Here is a 16926-nt window from a genome sequence, read left to right on the forward strand (position 1 = left end):
CTTAATAATAATGTTTAATGAACATCTAAAACGGAAAATACCCATAATACTCATCACTTTCATTACTGGATTCTCTGCGTATGTGTTCACTAAAACAAAATATCGAAAAGACAAAATGCAGAAGTACAGTAGAAATGAGACTACAACTTTCCGCCATAAAACCAGATTGCAGGCTTAAAAAGCAAATACATTAGTCCTACTGAACAGAATTATTGAGATACTAGCTTTCACTTGTCTGTTAATTATTAAATATTAATAAAATATTACAAGGATTCTGCTATTACACTTTAGATTAAAAGGGATTTCGCGGTGGAAAAAGTTTGAGAAACACGTGATAACTGTAATCGTGATTAGGTCGATAATCTCGAGTAGAGACTGTAGTGTACCACTGGTATTAGTGTTTAGTTACAGGAATTGATGAGGACATATCTGTTTTGTGGGAGGATAGCCTATACATTCGCTTGTCCATGGCTGATCTTGCTCCATAGCTGACGAAAGGAATCCTGAAAAGGCCGATGTATTGAATGTAGGGTAGTAGGCACATACGGTACCCAGTACCTCCTACTCCCCCCCTCTGCATCTCGCCCCGCAAAGAAACAGCTCAGGAAGTGAGGCAAGGGCAGTATATCTAATATATATTTCTGGTAGGTAATAAAAATACAAGTTTGGGATGTGTAGTAACTCCATTTAATGGATATCAAGTACACTCACTTTATTTTCTTTTCTATGTTGATTCAATTTTATTTTAGACTGTGTTTTTTCATTGTTCTCCAATGTTATATTGTTGTTATTAGTAGGTCCTGGATTTTTATGTAATATCAAAGTGCGAAATATGTACATAAAAATGTAGTAAATATCGGGGAAATATGTAAATTCACAAAAGTGTCGTCACAATTTAACTGATCAGTTGAAGTGTGAATAAGTTATGCTGCCTGGCAAGTCGATTTGCCATTTCCAACCCCATAGTATGGCTCGCAAATACAAATTATCTCTGCTACAATCTATGCTTTTTCTTTTATCATAAGATTTCGTATAAAAATATTTTTGTGTCGCACACAGAATGGTATTTTGACTTACCTGACACCCGACCCAAACTCTGAACTACTGTGTTTTACAGACATAGGGTTGGAATCCCCAGTTTTATGTTTACTTTTATTTTTAAAAGAATTACTCTCCCTCTCTCTCTCTCTCTCTCTTAAGCCAGCTTTAGAAATTGAAGTGAAATATTTTCTATAACTGTGAACAGAATATAACGACGTCAGTTCCAGGCCCTCTCTCTTTACTATCATCATGTACTATATTGCATGTTCAGTTCAAAGTGTGTCATGGCTCGCTGTATGTCGTCATGTGGCTAGCCGATGAGCCTAGAGAATTCAATCTTTCTACATTTCCGCAGAGGCGTATTACCTATGTGCCAGAGAAGTTGCGTGGCAAGTATGGCGTTCATTCAGAAGAGTACTTACCGATACGTACCGTAATGCCGGTAGTGGCAGGAATGTGAACTGTTCGAAAACACGTACTGAGGTGAGTTTTTTTCTTACTGGCGGGATATGGGGAGAGGGTTAAGACGATTACTTACATACAGTATTTGTTGACATTAACTTCGAAGGTCAACATGGACACGGAGCATTTGATTTGTATTGTGGAATGTTGCCGTACGGAACCGATGATAACAAATATCCTGCGTACGACTTGCCCGCGCAAAACACAGTTCGAAAGAGGTTATGGTAGCACACAGACCGTACAGACCGCCATCTGTTGCTACGACGTTCAAGTTATACTGTATATGTTCTCAAGTTCAGATAGAACGCCTTGAATAATAGGCAACGTCTCTGACATAAAAGCTGAAACTCGCTTCAAATCGCTGACTCACAACAGTGACGTCATGACACACTTTGAAATGAACACCCAGTAGTGAGAACAAAAGGTGGCCCTCCAGGCGGTGTTATGGGACAGGGACGTTAAGATTTATTTCCAAGTATATATGAAAGAAAATTCAATATTGTACTCTGAAAAATAAAACGAATTTAATAAAAGTATTAAAAACTCGATAATTGTTTAGATATGTACAAAAATGTTACATTCTTTGCATAATATGTAAAATATGTAATATTACTAAGAATATGTAAAAATATGTAAAATGAAACTCAACTATAACCATATCGGAACCACAAATCGCCAACATTTGTAATTTTCAGTAGTCCACAAGTAAAGGAATGCAATATGTAATTACATAAGAATCCGGGCCCTAGTTACTAGTCTAAGAACATTCGAGTCTGGCAGCATGAATTAATATCTGTATTGTTTCATTGTACAGAGGATGATTACTATGATTGCACATGTTTGTACATTCTGTTCAGGAGTTCTTACTGTTAATTTTTAATTAAAATTAGGCTTTTAAATACAAAGGGCAATCAATAAATTTCCAGACTGTCCTGGAATGTAGAACACGCATAGGACATATGAAACGAAGAAGTTATCTAGAACCAGGGAAATGCCTGGAATCTATACTAATGCATCACTTGAAATGCAGAGAAGAAGACTAGCCATAAGGTATATATGGAGAGATTCCAGGAAAAATCGCATTTCAGTGTTTGCACAAAATCACGTATAGAAGCTCAGTTCTTAACCCTTCAGTATTCGTGTACTTTTTCATAACGTATTCAGTCAGGTGTGGAACAGCTGTCACCGAAGTTATATTCTTGCTTTAGAGAATGAATTTGAACATTCTTTGAATATGAATGGTTACATAAATGTGTTAATACGAAGTATACAGAGTTCATTTATAAATAAATGTAAAAATAGTTTTGAAACGGAATTAGTTTATTTATAATTAATAGATACAGTAATTGAACTGGTGAGTGAAAAAGAGAATAACCAGCCAAAAAATTGAAAAATTAAACTGAAATAGCCATTTTGTAGATTTTTGCTTAAGCTATTTAATGAGTGTAAAAAGGGGAATATTCCACTCTCATATTATTAAAACCAGCATTGAAGCTTTATATATATATTTTTTTTCGTTGTTGGTAACTCTATAGCATCTATTACTTGCTTTATGGTTGTGCTAACAGATGGAGTTACTTGTCAACAATGACGCTGAAACATGTGTTCAGGTTACTGCCCAGTGACAGTCCTGATATATTTTTATATTTGTGATGATTGGTTAATTAATATTAACCCGGCACAATCACACTCACATTCATACAAATTTCCAGACTCTAGACGCCCAGGAATTCCTCTTCTTCAAGAAAAATTCCCGAGAACCGAGCCCGGGAATCGAACCCGGGACCTCCTGATCTGGAAGCCAGCATGCTGACCAACAGACCACGGAGGCAGTCGAAGCTTTAGTTGAGTGAAATAAGGATAACATTCTGCCATTTGACAGAACATTTTCAGTTATTAAACGACGAGTTCGAAGATTAGATCGGATTTACTCTCCAAATCAGTATGATGACATCATTAGAAGTGCCAGGAAACTCAACCCCCTCCGCCATATCAAGTAAAGGGACTTCAAAACAACCGGGTACTCAACTTCAAACACTATGGCACAGTATTTCAAGAAAACATGTAAAGATATTGAGAATAAAAACCTGACATTTAACATCAGTAAGTACAGGAAACTTATATTCACTCGGAAAGATGAAAGGCTGTGTCGAGACTTCAGAGTACATTGATGGTTTGCACCATGGAACATTCAGGTTGAAGGAACAAGATCATGTGGAGTTCCCCACTACTGCAGCATATAATGGAAAATTTGGAACCGATATAAAAAGTTAGAGGACATCTCAAAAGTCACGCATTACATACCTGATGAGTACAAGTCACTCTATGAAGACATCCTTAAGTGTCAAATACAGCAGACAGTGATAAGGATGAATAAAGACTCATATTATGGTCATCATTGTATAGAGTAAAACCATTTTAAAGTGTCGTTTTTACTATTAAACATTTCATGTCACAAAAAAATATTATAGTTAATAATTTTATCTGTTGTGAAAACATTGAGTGGAAAAAGGATAATATTCCAACACATTTAATTATTAATAATTATTTAAAAAAATAAGTATTTGACTTTGAGATTGTACGAGGAATACAGAATGACTAGTTCTACAATTGTCTACTAGTAACTTTCCCAATCCTAAGCTTTTTCTGCAAACTTGTTTTTTTTGTTTTCCCACAAACTAGGGAAGTTGGAATGTTATCCTTATTCCACTCACCCATTCAATTATTTATGTGTAAATTTCAAATGCTTTCTACATTTACCTACAAAATTAACACTGGAAACACGTTTATAATCCTTGCTTTGTTGTGAAAATCTTTCTTTACAATAATGCCTTAATAGCTTATGTCCTATTGTCCTATTTTTCTTGGATTATTCTTCTAAATGCATTCTCATGAATGCTTTCTACAGACATGTCTTTGCAGTACCTAACAGATATTCCTCAAATGGTCGACACATGTCTGTTTTGAACATTTCACACATCATTTCTAGTCTTTTGTCTCTATCTATCTTCATAGTGTATCCAGCTATTTGCTGACAACACGTGTTCCACTATGTTTCACTATGAATTTCCTCTTCTTGCAAATGATGGGTAAAAGCACGATGCTGGTTGTATATTTCAGCAGCCACATTCCAAAGATGAGGTGTATTCAGTATATATTGGAGAGAAGTGTCCAAGCTTACAGGGATTGCACATTTTAGATTAGTTCTATGGATGTTTGTGACAGGGCAGTTTAAGAGGATATGTTCCAAATCTTCGTTATTGTTGCACCAGCAACAACTACTAGAGTCAACAAGATCAAAGCGGTGAAGATACTTCTGAGTGATAATATGGCCTGTCCTGGCTCTTGCTAAGAAAGTTTGTATGTGTCTGGGAATGCTGCGGAACATTTGTAAATCATTACATTTCTTTTGTTTGTTTTGAAGAACTTTGCATTTATCAGAAGAATGCCATAATTCGACCCATACATTTGTTAAATGAGAATTAACTGCAGAATATGCGCTGGTTAAAGAAGTTGTTTGCATAGGTTTGGGCCCAAAAGATGTTGCCTGTTTGACAATATTATCAACAATCTAATTTCCAGTAATGCCACAATGACTAGGTATCCATTGGAAAACTATTTCTTTTTGAAGATTTAGTTTATTTAATATTTTCTGTATAGAATTGTAATTTGTGCATAGGAAGTTGGAGTATATTTCATGATATTTAGAATAGCTCCCATCAAGTCACTAAAAGTGCATATAATTATATCAGATAAGGAAGAGAGATGTAAAAGCGCTGTCTCTATGGCCAGTAGTTCTGTTTCGAGACTAGAGGGAGCTGAATATGATATATAATATTTCTCGTTATACAGACTTCTCCGTCACTGAAAATTAAGCGGCTGAATAAGTCATCGTCGTCTGCTGCCTGTTGTTGTAGCTGGCAAGAAAACTCATAGCGCTTGCATTTGTCATCTTCATTTAGCATATGCAGAAGCTGCAGTGTGTATGCTTTCATAGCCAGCCTCTTACACAAAATACTCCACACAGTCATTGAAGGAAATTGAAGCTCATGGGACGCTCTATGGACTGATTTCCCCGGGCTCCTTACGAATGCTTCTCTGACTCGCTCAACGTTCTCTTCACTCACCCTGGGATGGCCACTCCTCTTTTGTGGACACAAGACAAGATCTTGATGACGATTTCATCTTTCAGCAAGATGGGGCTCTGCCACATTTCCACAATGCAGTTCGTGTTTACCTGAATACGGAGATGTCTGATCATTGGATAGGACGTGCTGGAGTAAGGGACAGATGTTTCATGACATGGCTACCAAGGTCACCCGATACGACTGCATGTGACTTTTATCTATGGGGGTACCTAAAGGACCGTGTGTTTGTACCGCCTTTGCCACGTGATTTAGAGGAACTAAAAACCAGAATTCGAGAAGCTGCTGCCACGGTCACAGAGGATATGTTGAAAAGGGTATGGGAAGAGTTTCATTATCATTTGGACATCTGCCGAGTCACTCATGGTTCACACATTGAATCTCTGTAAGGTGTAAACAGAACTTTGAGAGTTTGACTTTAAACTGACGTTTGTTTGAAGTGCTATTATTAGTAGTTTTTGTGTAATAAAATATTGAAAGTGTTACCGGACTTTTGATATGCCCTGTATTTTGGGATATAATACTCTGCGTCTGAAAATCCATTATCAGGATTCCGTGACTCATCAGTATAGATATGGAGAAAATTATCATATTTATTACAGATTAGTTCCATGGCACTAGATTTTAAAACATGTGGTGCATCATTCTTAGTATGATCGCCAGGTAACAACGGCCCCTGGATCCATTCCTTTGTTCTGGGATTGGCATATCGGTTTCTTGAATTCCCAGTAATACATGAGAACGTCTTCTAATCTCTGAAGAAATCTGATAAACGTAGATCCACAATCCTTCGAAGTTCAATAGAACAAATTATCCCTAAAGATACAGTATATAACTCACAAAAGTGATAATGAATATTTACCAGAACTTTACAGAAACTGTAATGTAAAAAGTTGCGTAGTTGACAATTGCCACCCGAAGAATAAAACTTTAGCTACAATATGAGGAACTTCAAGACTGAAACTAAAGAACGTGAACTTGGTTTTGAAGGTACCTAAAGTTTCACCATTGTAAACCCTTTCTAGGAAATACAACAATGAAAAGAAACACGCTGGTTGACAGGTGTTCCCCACACGAGTACTGAAGGCTTAAAGACAATCTGACACTGTTTGATAGATTGACTTAACAGCCATGAAAGCAGCAATCTTCAGTGACACACATACATATAATATGGTTAACAGTATAATAAATACAAGCACAGTTCGGAAATATGTTGATTGCACCTTGTATTTTGCAGCTTAACATAAAATTCACATGTAATTTCCTATGTAACAGTTAGAATATCTGTAATATATGTTTTGTATTAGTTCAAACATTAACATTGAAAAAAAATTAAGAATTGAAGTGAATATTTGTAATCACTTGTGGTGCTCCACTACTGTTTTCGAAATATAATGATGCTCATTACCTGTATTGTTATCAAATATATAGTTATAAAATATATTTTATGGTATGGTAGCATTTGAAATACTTTTCAATGAGCTCCATGGTCACAAACTTTACATGAATTTCTTTATAGAAGGGTAAAAGATATGAGAGAAGAACAGGCATCTTAGCTTCCATATAAAAGTAACACTTCAGAAGAGTTTAACATATTACCTGACTTTTTATGCTTTTAAAGCACACATATGTCTTTGTAGCTGTGGCATAGTGTCCTTCTCCCTGCCGAGGACATGACAGGATACAGAACATGATGACATAATAAGTAAGCTCTGAACTGTCTCGAGATTTAATAATAGCAAATAAAACGCTAACAAACTCGTACTAATAATGACTACTTTAATAACATAAAAGTCAATCTTAACATTATAGAAAGCAGTCCTCAACTTGTGTAACAATTAGGCAAGGTACATCTATCCTCAAACAATTAGGCAAGGTACATCTATCCTCCACCGACCAAGGGAATAATAACAACTTACTAGTAAAGCTGAACATAAAACAATTCCTCCTGACAATGAGGTAAATTCAATAAAAGAACAAGAGTGACTGCACAATAACTAACGTGGCCTAGAAATAAAATGCCTCTTATATTACTTGTCTGATGAATGATTACCTGTGGCAGCGGAGACAACTGCTCGAAATGAAACCTGTGACAATCTCTTATCTCAGGCGTTGCAGTCTAATTTTCACATCCATGCAGTGTATCGTTGTGACAGTATTAAGTTCAGCTGTTGCTCAAGTACAGTGAATATGCACCCTCTCAGTACTGATCATTATAGTTGGCGAGAGTACTGGACAGATAACACCATTTACTAGAATTGTATTAGTGGCACTGCCATTCTCGAAAACGAGAAATAATCTGCCTGTTAACATTACACCGACTACTACTAAATACTACAATTCGTGACTCATACTAAAAAATCAATCCTCCTCTGAAACAATAATAAGCGGAGACAGAGGCTGTGAAGCAATTTCTTGTTATCAACATTCACCTTAATCAGCTTAATCACTCGACAGTACACATTTTGAATATTGTAAACACATGATTTATTTCACTTTGAATGCAGGACTATATAGCAGTAGATAAGAACTAATTACAATTAGCTATCGGCACACATTACATTAATGATTTCACAGTAAGAATATATAATATTGTAAAATGAAATAAACTGAAATATTATGATTAGAGCCAGGATGTTTGGCAAAATGGCTTTTTTACTGGTGGAAGTAAATCATTATTTCCATAGATATAAATGTGATTTGGAGTAAATCAAAGTGACAGGGATGCCTTTTTCAAAGATTATTGTGCCTCTTTTTAAGTTTTATTGCCTTTTTTACCTGCCTACTTTAACTGTTATAAATTCCTAAACATCCGGGCTCTAATTATAAGTAATAATTGACATTAAAAGAGGTGCTGGTATTAATATAATAATTTTCTTGTTATATTGGTACCAAGTGCAGGACAGCATGTGATTATATGTGCTGATAACATTCGTGCTAATAACGCTTTGAAGTGGAATGTACATGCCCTCCCTCTTGCTCCGCATAGTCCCTGCAGTGCCTACATACAGATGTCAACAAACGACAGTGCACTCACTGGACAGTGATAAAGAAATTTCAGACAACCAATACGAATTAAGTCAACATATAATCAAACACATTCATACTTATAACTTGCACTGTCAAGCATTACTTGCGGACCACTCCAGCCACTGAATTAATATCCGCAAGTCCAAGGAAGAGTCACCAAGTCAGCTCCAGCAGACTGAAAACCCGTGTAACACAGGCGAAACTATAGTGCAGTTACTAATCACTTGCTGCTGTACAGCTACACATCTCGTCGATTGACGCCTCACTCGGTGGACAAACAACCACCACTGTTGTCAGACATCAAATTCTGATGTGTACTCGGCTGCACATCGCAGATCACTCTTCCATGATGCACCACCACTCCAGTCGAATGCTGCCCTACAGTCACTTCCAATGGATGATGTCCGAAAAACAGGAGTAGGGATTTTAACTGACAAATTTGAAAAAGCACCCATAGTAGAAAAATCATACAAGACACTGGCTATCCAACATGCAAAATTCGCGGGTACTCGTGTAAAGGGGGTTAAGTCAAATTATAAGATATGTAAACTTCTCTCCTTTGGTATTGAACAAAACCACTTTGTCACAAAATACAGAGCACTGTAACTGCATTATGGATGGAAGCATGATTTAACAGAAATAATCGTGGAGGGTTCAAATCTTTACTTATCCCACTTTAGCCAATTCATAATTAATCCCCTTTACACAAGCACCCGTGAATTACTACCCTCATTTGAGGTGCCAATTGATATAATCAAAAGCAAAGATGATAAGCCACTAGGACTGCCATCTATGTAAAAGAAAGAAAACGAACAGAAATATATGAAAATGAAATACGAGCGAAATAGAAACAAAGTGGCATTAGAATACATCACATAACATATCATAAATTTAAACTGATGACACTGGTTCCACTTGTTGAATTTAATTTGAAGGACTTCAGTATTCATTAGGAAGTGGTATGTTATTTCACTTAGAAAACTCAATGGGGATTTCATTGTTAATGGCTAATATGAATTATTACTTACTTACTTATGGCTTTTAAGGAACCCGGAGGTTCATTGCCGCCCTCACATAAGCCTGCCATCAGTCCCTATCCTGAGCAAGATTAATTCAGTCTCTACCATTATACCCCATCTCCCTCAAATCCATTTTAATATTATCCTCTCATCTATGTCTCAGCCTCCCCAAAGGTCTTTTTCCCTCGCCCATACATGCTATATGCCCTGCCCATGTGAAACGTCTGGATTTAATGTTCCTAATTATGTCAGGTGCATTGTATAATTTTCTCCATTCTCCTGTAACTTCATCCCTCTTAGCCCAAATGTTTTCCTAAGCACCTTATTCTCAAACACCTTTAACCTCTGCAAATCTAATACATTACCGTAGGTACATTAAGAGAAAACCACAATTTCAAGTTGCACAGAGTTTGTGAGAGTTTCTGGCGTCTTGTCAGCCCACTCGAGTTATTATGTGGCCTCCAGATGTGGAGGGTAGCTGCGAATATATTGAATAAGCAGTCGTGGACAGCCGATAAGGAGTGGTCCTCCAGCTTGGAGTTGGGCGAAGGGCTACAACCCATTAACATAAAAAACAGCTTGTTACGAAACCATACAATAAGCTTCGGAATATTACTATTGTAAAATACACACTTTTAACCTTTTTTTTCTGACATTTCTGTAAATGTTGTGTGTGAACATGTGAGCCAAATCCCATTCTGTAACTACATTGCATACCAAGGTTAAAAGAGGACAAAGTTATGCAATGTGTTTACCGCATAAACTTTTTAAACCTGCATCAGAATATGTAACCTGGAACCTACCAGCATTCTATCAGTTAGGTTGTGGTGCAAACATGGAAGAACGCAGTTACAGCAGCAACTGTTGTTCTACACACATTCAACTGTTATATTAACACAACAGAGAAATGTAAACATTTTAACATAACAGAATACTGGTTTACTAATAGCTATAGGTAGGTAAAAGGGAGGAAAAAGTATATTTACTTAAAGTTACAAAGACTAATTATAAAATCATTACGGTAAATAATATTACCTACAATCTGATTTACTTCTTCCACCTATCCATTAAGGCAGGTTGCTGGTTTTTGCTTTCTTATAAACCCTATATACCACATTTTCAACACTGCTGGGTGCAGGCATTACATTATCATCACAATCAAATCTCATTAGGTATTTAGTAGTATTGCTGATGTCTTCCAGCGCTAACAGGAAAATTGTTGGGGACTCATTGTTTTCTTTATTTCCCTCGTCCTTTTCTTCATTTTCAGATGCATCAAATGTTAGATTTCTTTCTAACATTAATTGTTCCATGATTTGAACTTCACATGTTACATATTCTTCATATGACACACCAGCTTTTAATTGATCACATTAGTCGTCTGTTGTGTTAATTCTGTTCCACTTTCAGTCCTGAAAGATCCACTTTCATCCATAGATAATCCACATAGTATGAAAATAGTTGACATTATTGAATCTGTGATTGCTTTCCAAGCCTCTGCAATGACATGCAGAACATCCAGAACATTTACCTTAATCAGAGTTGCATCATGAATCAACTTGTCAATTGCACATATTATTTTTCTCACAAGATTCTTGCGGTAATAATGTTTAAATGACATGATTATATTTTGTTCAGTGTAGAGTAATCAGTAATTATGTCCACCACTATGGAGTAACGATTAGCCTGCCTGACCATGAAACGAGCAGGCCTGGGTTCAAATTTGGTTGGGACAAGTTACCTGGTTGGGGTTTTTTTCCATGTTTCCCTCAACCACTCGAAGCAGAATTGCTGGGTAATTTTCGGTGTTGGACCTCGGACTCATTTCTCCTTCATTAGCATCATTTCATTAATCATATTTAACAGTTAACAGGTTGACCAGGAGGAATTTGCCTACAGGTGGCATCTGTCTGCAGGAGCTGCACATATCCCAGAGATGTCACATGGGCTTCAATCAGCAGACTGGAGATTATTTACTTTATAAAGTACTTTACTATTTATAAAGACCTCATCTTGTCCTGCCCTAAGCTTCAACAAAAGATTGTCAGCTTCATTTTTTCACTTCAATACCTGAGGAATCCTCACGCTCAGTCATCAGTACAGCTTCAGAAAATATCTTTTTGACTTTTTAAGAAATTGAAATAGTAAAAATTCTCCCTTTTGTTGAAAAAGACCACAAGCCTGCTTGGAAATTTATCCAAGCTTAAGAAACAAGACCTGAGGGATTTATACATTTCACTCAAACAACTCAAAGCAGGCTTTAAAGAAAACCATCTGGTTTTGCTATGGTCTAACGTAATTTTATTTTCTCCTTCAGAAAATTCACAGAATGATTTTAAACTCTCCAGTTTGACAGTAAGCAAACGAAAAAAATTGTAAAATCCTTTCTATAACAGCCTGAAAGTCAAGTGGCAAAATACCTACAGCAGTTCTGTACAGTATTGTGTATTATATGGGCTGCACAACTACCCCACATATTTGCCTACTCAGTTCTTTTTTATTTATTAAATATTTTTTTTACCAGCCGCCACAGTGGTCTAGTGGTAGAGTGCTGGACTTATTATGTTGTGAACCTGGGTTCGATCCCCGACATACCTCAATTTATAACTTGTGTTAGGCAAGCCCGTGATCCAGGTAACATGGGTTTTCTCCAGCAGTTCCGGTTCCTCTGTGGCATTCCAACAAATCTTATCACCTCATCATGGGTGTAGTGTATGCCAGCCTCCTATGTCACATCCTTGGCAATGACTCTGTTGGTAAATTGGTCTACACAACTGGGTTCATATGGGTGAATGACGAAAAGTCAAGTACCCGCCATTAGTTAGCCTATAAAAAGTTTCTTTTTAAATAACCAAAATTGGTGTTTGTATTGTTGTCTGCTGATATTCCTAGTATTTTGTCTGAAATGTTAAATCTTTCAACAATTTCCATAATACAGTACTCTCATTTTACAAGGGATCTAGATTACAACAGAACCCCGGCATTAGGGTTGCCAACTTCTTTTGAAGAAAATATGGGAGACTAAGGAATCGACAAAATTTCACATAGAAAATTGACAAATTATTCAGTTCCATTACTAAAAACAATTCTGTGGCCGGGAGGAAGAAGGTCTTAAGTAAAAATTTTATACTTTTCAGGAGAGCAGTAGAAAGATGGCAATTGGTGTCAATTATAGAGTTTTTTTAATTAAGAGGTTTTCCCTGGATATTATTTGTTTATATTTCTTCTAAAATAGGTAATGTTGCTCATTTAACAATTTTCTTGATTATTTCCAAAAATAACCGCACTTAAGCCCTTTTAAGACTAGAACCCAAACTGAGTAGAAGGGACTATGTAAACATAAGACCTTTTTCATATCAAAATAAATGAGAAATGTAAATTATTAGGAATGCAAAATGGGTCTTAAACAATTATTATAGGACTGTTTACAGTAATGCTCTATAAATCCAGTCAGGAGTCTTATTTGACTTTAATCATTTTACCAGATTGTAGAGAATTGTTTCCGCTTTCACAATATATAAAAATCTCATTTTCACAAAAAAATTGACTTAAGACCTTTTTCCTCCCGGCCACAGAATTTTATTCTGCACTTCAGCACCTAAGCTTAAATTAAGAGTATTTTGAGACACATTTTGTGTCGCATAATAATTGAAGTCGTCAGCAGTTTGCTGTTCTGGTATGATTAGATGTAGTCCGACCAGATATTTTGTGGTCCAGCAGGGGACATCGGCAATTTCAAGAAAAACCACTAACACTTACCTAGTCATGCTCTATTGAAATGTTGCAGAAAATACATGTAACATTAGATACAATGATAGAACTTTGCACATTAAATTTGTTGAATATCTTAACTTTTTTAATTAAGTGCAGAAACAGAGGTAACTCCTATACATAATTATAGCCACTAAGAATTCAAGAATTCAATTTCAGTTCTGACGCATGCATGGAAGTCTTTCACATAATATTGTACACACTGAACTCTAACACACATTTTACAAGTACTTGTCTGAAGAATCTGTTCATTCCCATACAGCTTTCCACTAAGTTCTTCACATGAGAAATGAAAGTTTGTTTTCACTTGTAACAAAGCTTTAAATATTTCAATTTTCATTCTTGACTTTTCATCAGTCCAGATTGAGTTCATTGTGGAGAAAAGTCTTTCAACTGATGAATTACTGACTGAAAGACACATGATTAATGACACTATTTTGAGAAGATTTTCAAACTCAATGGAATTTTTTTTTATAAATGTTGAAAAACATCTTACCACTTTTCATCTGTTGGTTTGTCACAAAATTCCTCATTTTTTGAATTACATAAAAATGGACGCTGTGACAGTTCTAACGCTTCCATGCAACGCGAATGCTAAGATGACCAAAGAGAAAGATGCTATATTCTTCTCAAAGAGTGCAGAATATCTCATACTGTGCTCACTGGTTCTTCTGTCTCATACTGAGAAACTTTCAGAAATGTGCATGAATCACAGCAGTTTCAGTAAAATGCTATTGAAACAAAATCAAAGCTTCTGGGGACAAAATTCACTTCCGGGGACAAAAACAGGGACATTTTCTCCCCGGGGACAGCATCTCAAAACCGGGGACTATCCCAGGAAATCGGAGACGTCCGGTCAGCCTAATTAGATGCATCGTGCTCCTGTTTTGAACATCTGTGTAATTATTGTTCAGGAAATGAAATACCCTCTTTGTATGAGCATTACTACTTGGTACGCTTAGAATAAAACTCACCAGTTTTTTCCAGTTTATAATATAAACATGGTTTGATTTTAAACGAGTCAGCAATAAAAACCTATTTCTGACAAGCATTATCTTCTCTGAAGACTGCACATTTTAATTCATCTCTTGAACAACAAAATTCAGCATATAAATCATCATTCACGGCAAAATCAAATGCTTAGAATAATAATTTTTACATTATGCAAAAATAAAGAAGAAAATGCTCGAAGAGAAGAAAAATACAGGAGCCGGGAGAGTGTTAAAAATGAGGGGCAAATACGGGAGGGTTGGCAACCCTACCCGGCGTACACTTTACTTAGTACACAAGCAACAGTCACTCACATGTTCCGGTACAATTCTCAGAAGCAACTAACTGCTGGGAAGTTTTGTAGAACTGGCTTCCCACGATACGGTCGGGAGAGCAGGAAGTCGGCCAACGGAGGAATGATGCAAAGTTTTCTCATAAAATGAGAGCACTGTATAATGAACCAGAATATCTGAAGTCTCTCCACGTGTATTGGTGAATTTTAAATTTAATTTTTAATTTCAAAATTTGGAGTTTTCCAGTACCAACAAAAACTGATGACGTTTTCTTGTCAATGTGGTTTGATGTATCAATTTATAATATGCAAAAGGGCGAACCTTTTAAATCTTCAGTGATGTCCTTTTGAGCATGAGGTGTCAAATCATTTATGGTTATGGATTTGCATTTAGTCCATAAGTAAATTCCTTATCCATGACTTTAACCCGCCAGTGGTCGCTGTATGAATATTACTCTCACATCTCTTTAAATCTTGATTCTGAATTCTGGTTTTCTCTCTAGTTGAGTTTATGACTTTTAGTCACAAGCAGCTATTATTTTCACCAAACCCATAATTGCGATTTCATTAAGCCCCTGCATCATCTGTGAGGGATTCTCTTATCATGCGACCAACCATGCTTGGGCTTTTCTGCCAATTCTCAGAATGTCTTACGAATGTCATTCTTTGCAAAATGCAATTATTGTAGATTCAGTTGTTCAGTTAACAAATTATGGGATTATCCAGAGTGCTTGAGAGCTACAATGTGTATGAAAAGATTTTTTTCTTCTCCTTTGTGCTTTGAGGTTGGATAACATAAATGACAGGCACAGGTTGCTATATGAGAAGTATTCAATCACACTGTAAGCAAGCTATCAGATTGGAGAATATGGAACGGTGGACGAAATGTTGGAAGATTTTCGAGGAAGGTGTAAATTTCGCGTATATATTGAAAATAAAGCTACAAAATACAGCATAAAAATATATTCTCTGGTAGATGTCCGCACATTTTATGCAGACATTTTTGTAATTTATGCTGGAGAGCAGCCAAAGGGGATGTACATAGATGACTATAGCGCAAGTAGTTTTGTCAAGAGATTTGCGTCTCCAATATTAAATAATTGGAGAAATATTGCAATGAATAACTACTCCACGTCTATCCCCCTAGGCTTGAAGAAAGAACCTCAATTCTGAGAACTTTAAGAAAAAACAACTAAATCTTACAACTATAGTAGAATCCCTCTTAACCGGCACCAATGGGACCAGGCAAATTCCGGATACGAGATTTTTCCGGATAATTGAACAAGTATTTTAACAAATTACCTGTTCGTATTTTATGATGCCAACCTATTGAAATCGCAGTCATATGAAGCTTATTTCTCAGTCACTTGATCATAACTAAATAACATAAACTGTGTAGATTTTCTTTATTAAAAAACATCACTTAACACAAAAATACACTAATTTAGCATATTCACTGAACGATCTTTGTTTTGTTTGAAGCCCTTAGGTGAGGTTTCTGTCGCACATGCCAGTGTTGTGGAAGACATCTCCATAATAATCCAGTCTTGTCAGCGTTGTGTATTTGTTCCGCACTAACATTACTCTCAGACACAATTTTCTGGAACTGATTAATAAACTGATCCACTGACACTTTGTCGACACTCCTTTGTTCACCGGACTCATCTAGTTTTCGGATTCCATATTTCTCTTTAAATCTGTTAACCCACCCAACGAAAAATCCACACTCACCTTGCAGTTTCATTTTCTGGTGCAATTCCTTGGCTTTCTCAGTCAAGAAATGCACATTCCCTTAGATCTTTTAATTGCCAACCATTCATATAGAACACTATCTAATTCTTCACAATGGGACTGTAAAACAAAAACAATGGCTTTTCTAGGACCTCACCCAATTAGAGCAAAAATAGTTATAGATGGTAAAATAATAGAACAAGTTAGTACATTTAAATATTTGGGTTGCTCTATAACTTATGAGAAAAAGTTTGAAATTTATATTAAACTAAATATATTTAACTACAGTATTTTTGTGGTACAATTCGCTGTACTTTAGGTGAAAAGTTGCGAAAGGAAACTTTACTGAAGTTTTATAAAGTCTTGGCAATTCCCTGCTTTCTTGTATGGTTGTGAATGCTGGACTCTAACCAAAGACCACAAACGAAGAATCGAAGCAGAAGAA

At 36.2% G+C, this 16926-nt stretch overlaps 1 protein-coding gene and 1 long non-coding RNA gene across 7 annotated transcripts in view; one reads left to right on the top strand and one right to left on the bottom strand.

Annotated features, from left to right (window-relative positions):
- The window catches only part of LOC138715359 (CD2 antigen cytoplasmic tail-binding protein 2 homolog), a 122743-nt gene that overhangs the window by 43913 nt on the left and 61904 nt on the right, over nucleotides 1–16926 (top strand). For 4 of the 6 annotated variants that reach the window (XM_069848193.1, XM_069848194.1, XM_069848195.1 and 1 more), the window contains one exon: nucleotides 3216–3864. The exons of the other annotated variants lie outside the window; for them this stretch is intronic. In XM_069848193.1, coding sequence (XP_069704294.1) covers nucleotides 3216–3316 — 101 coding nt within the window. In that variant the 3' untranslated portion in view covers nucleotides 3317–3864. Of the gene's footprint in view, nucleotides 1–3215; nucleotides 3865–16926 lie in introns of those variants that run through there. 6 annotated transcript variants of the gene reach the window in all.
- Nucleotides 6598–16926, bottom strand: part of LOC138715360 (uncharacterized) — a 112779-nt gene continuing 102450 nt past the window's right edge. Inside the window, exon 3 of the long non-coding RNA XR_011336254.1 lies at nucleotides 6598–10249. This is a non-coding gene — a long non-coding RNA (uncharacterized lncRNA). The remainder of the gene's footprint in view (nucleotides 10250–16926) is intronic.

The sequence above is a fragment of the Periplaneta americana genome, chromosome 15 (genome assembly GCF_040183065.1).
Source record: "Periplaneta americana isolate PAMFEO1 chromosome 15, P.americana_PAMFEO1_priV1, whole genome shotgun sequence".
NCBI classification, from domain to species: Eukaryota; Metazoa; Arthropoda; class Insecta; order Blattodea; family Blattidae; genus Periplaneta; species Periplaneta americana.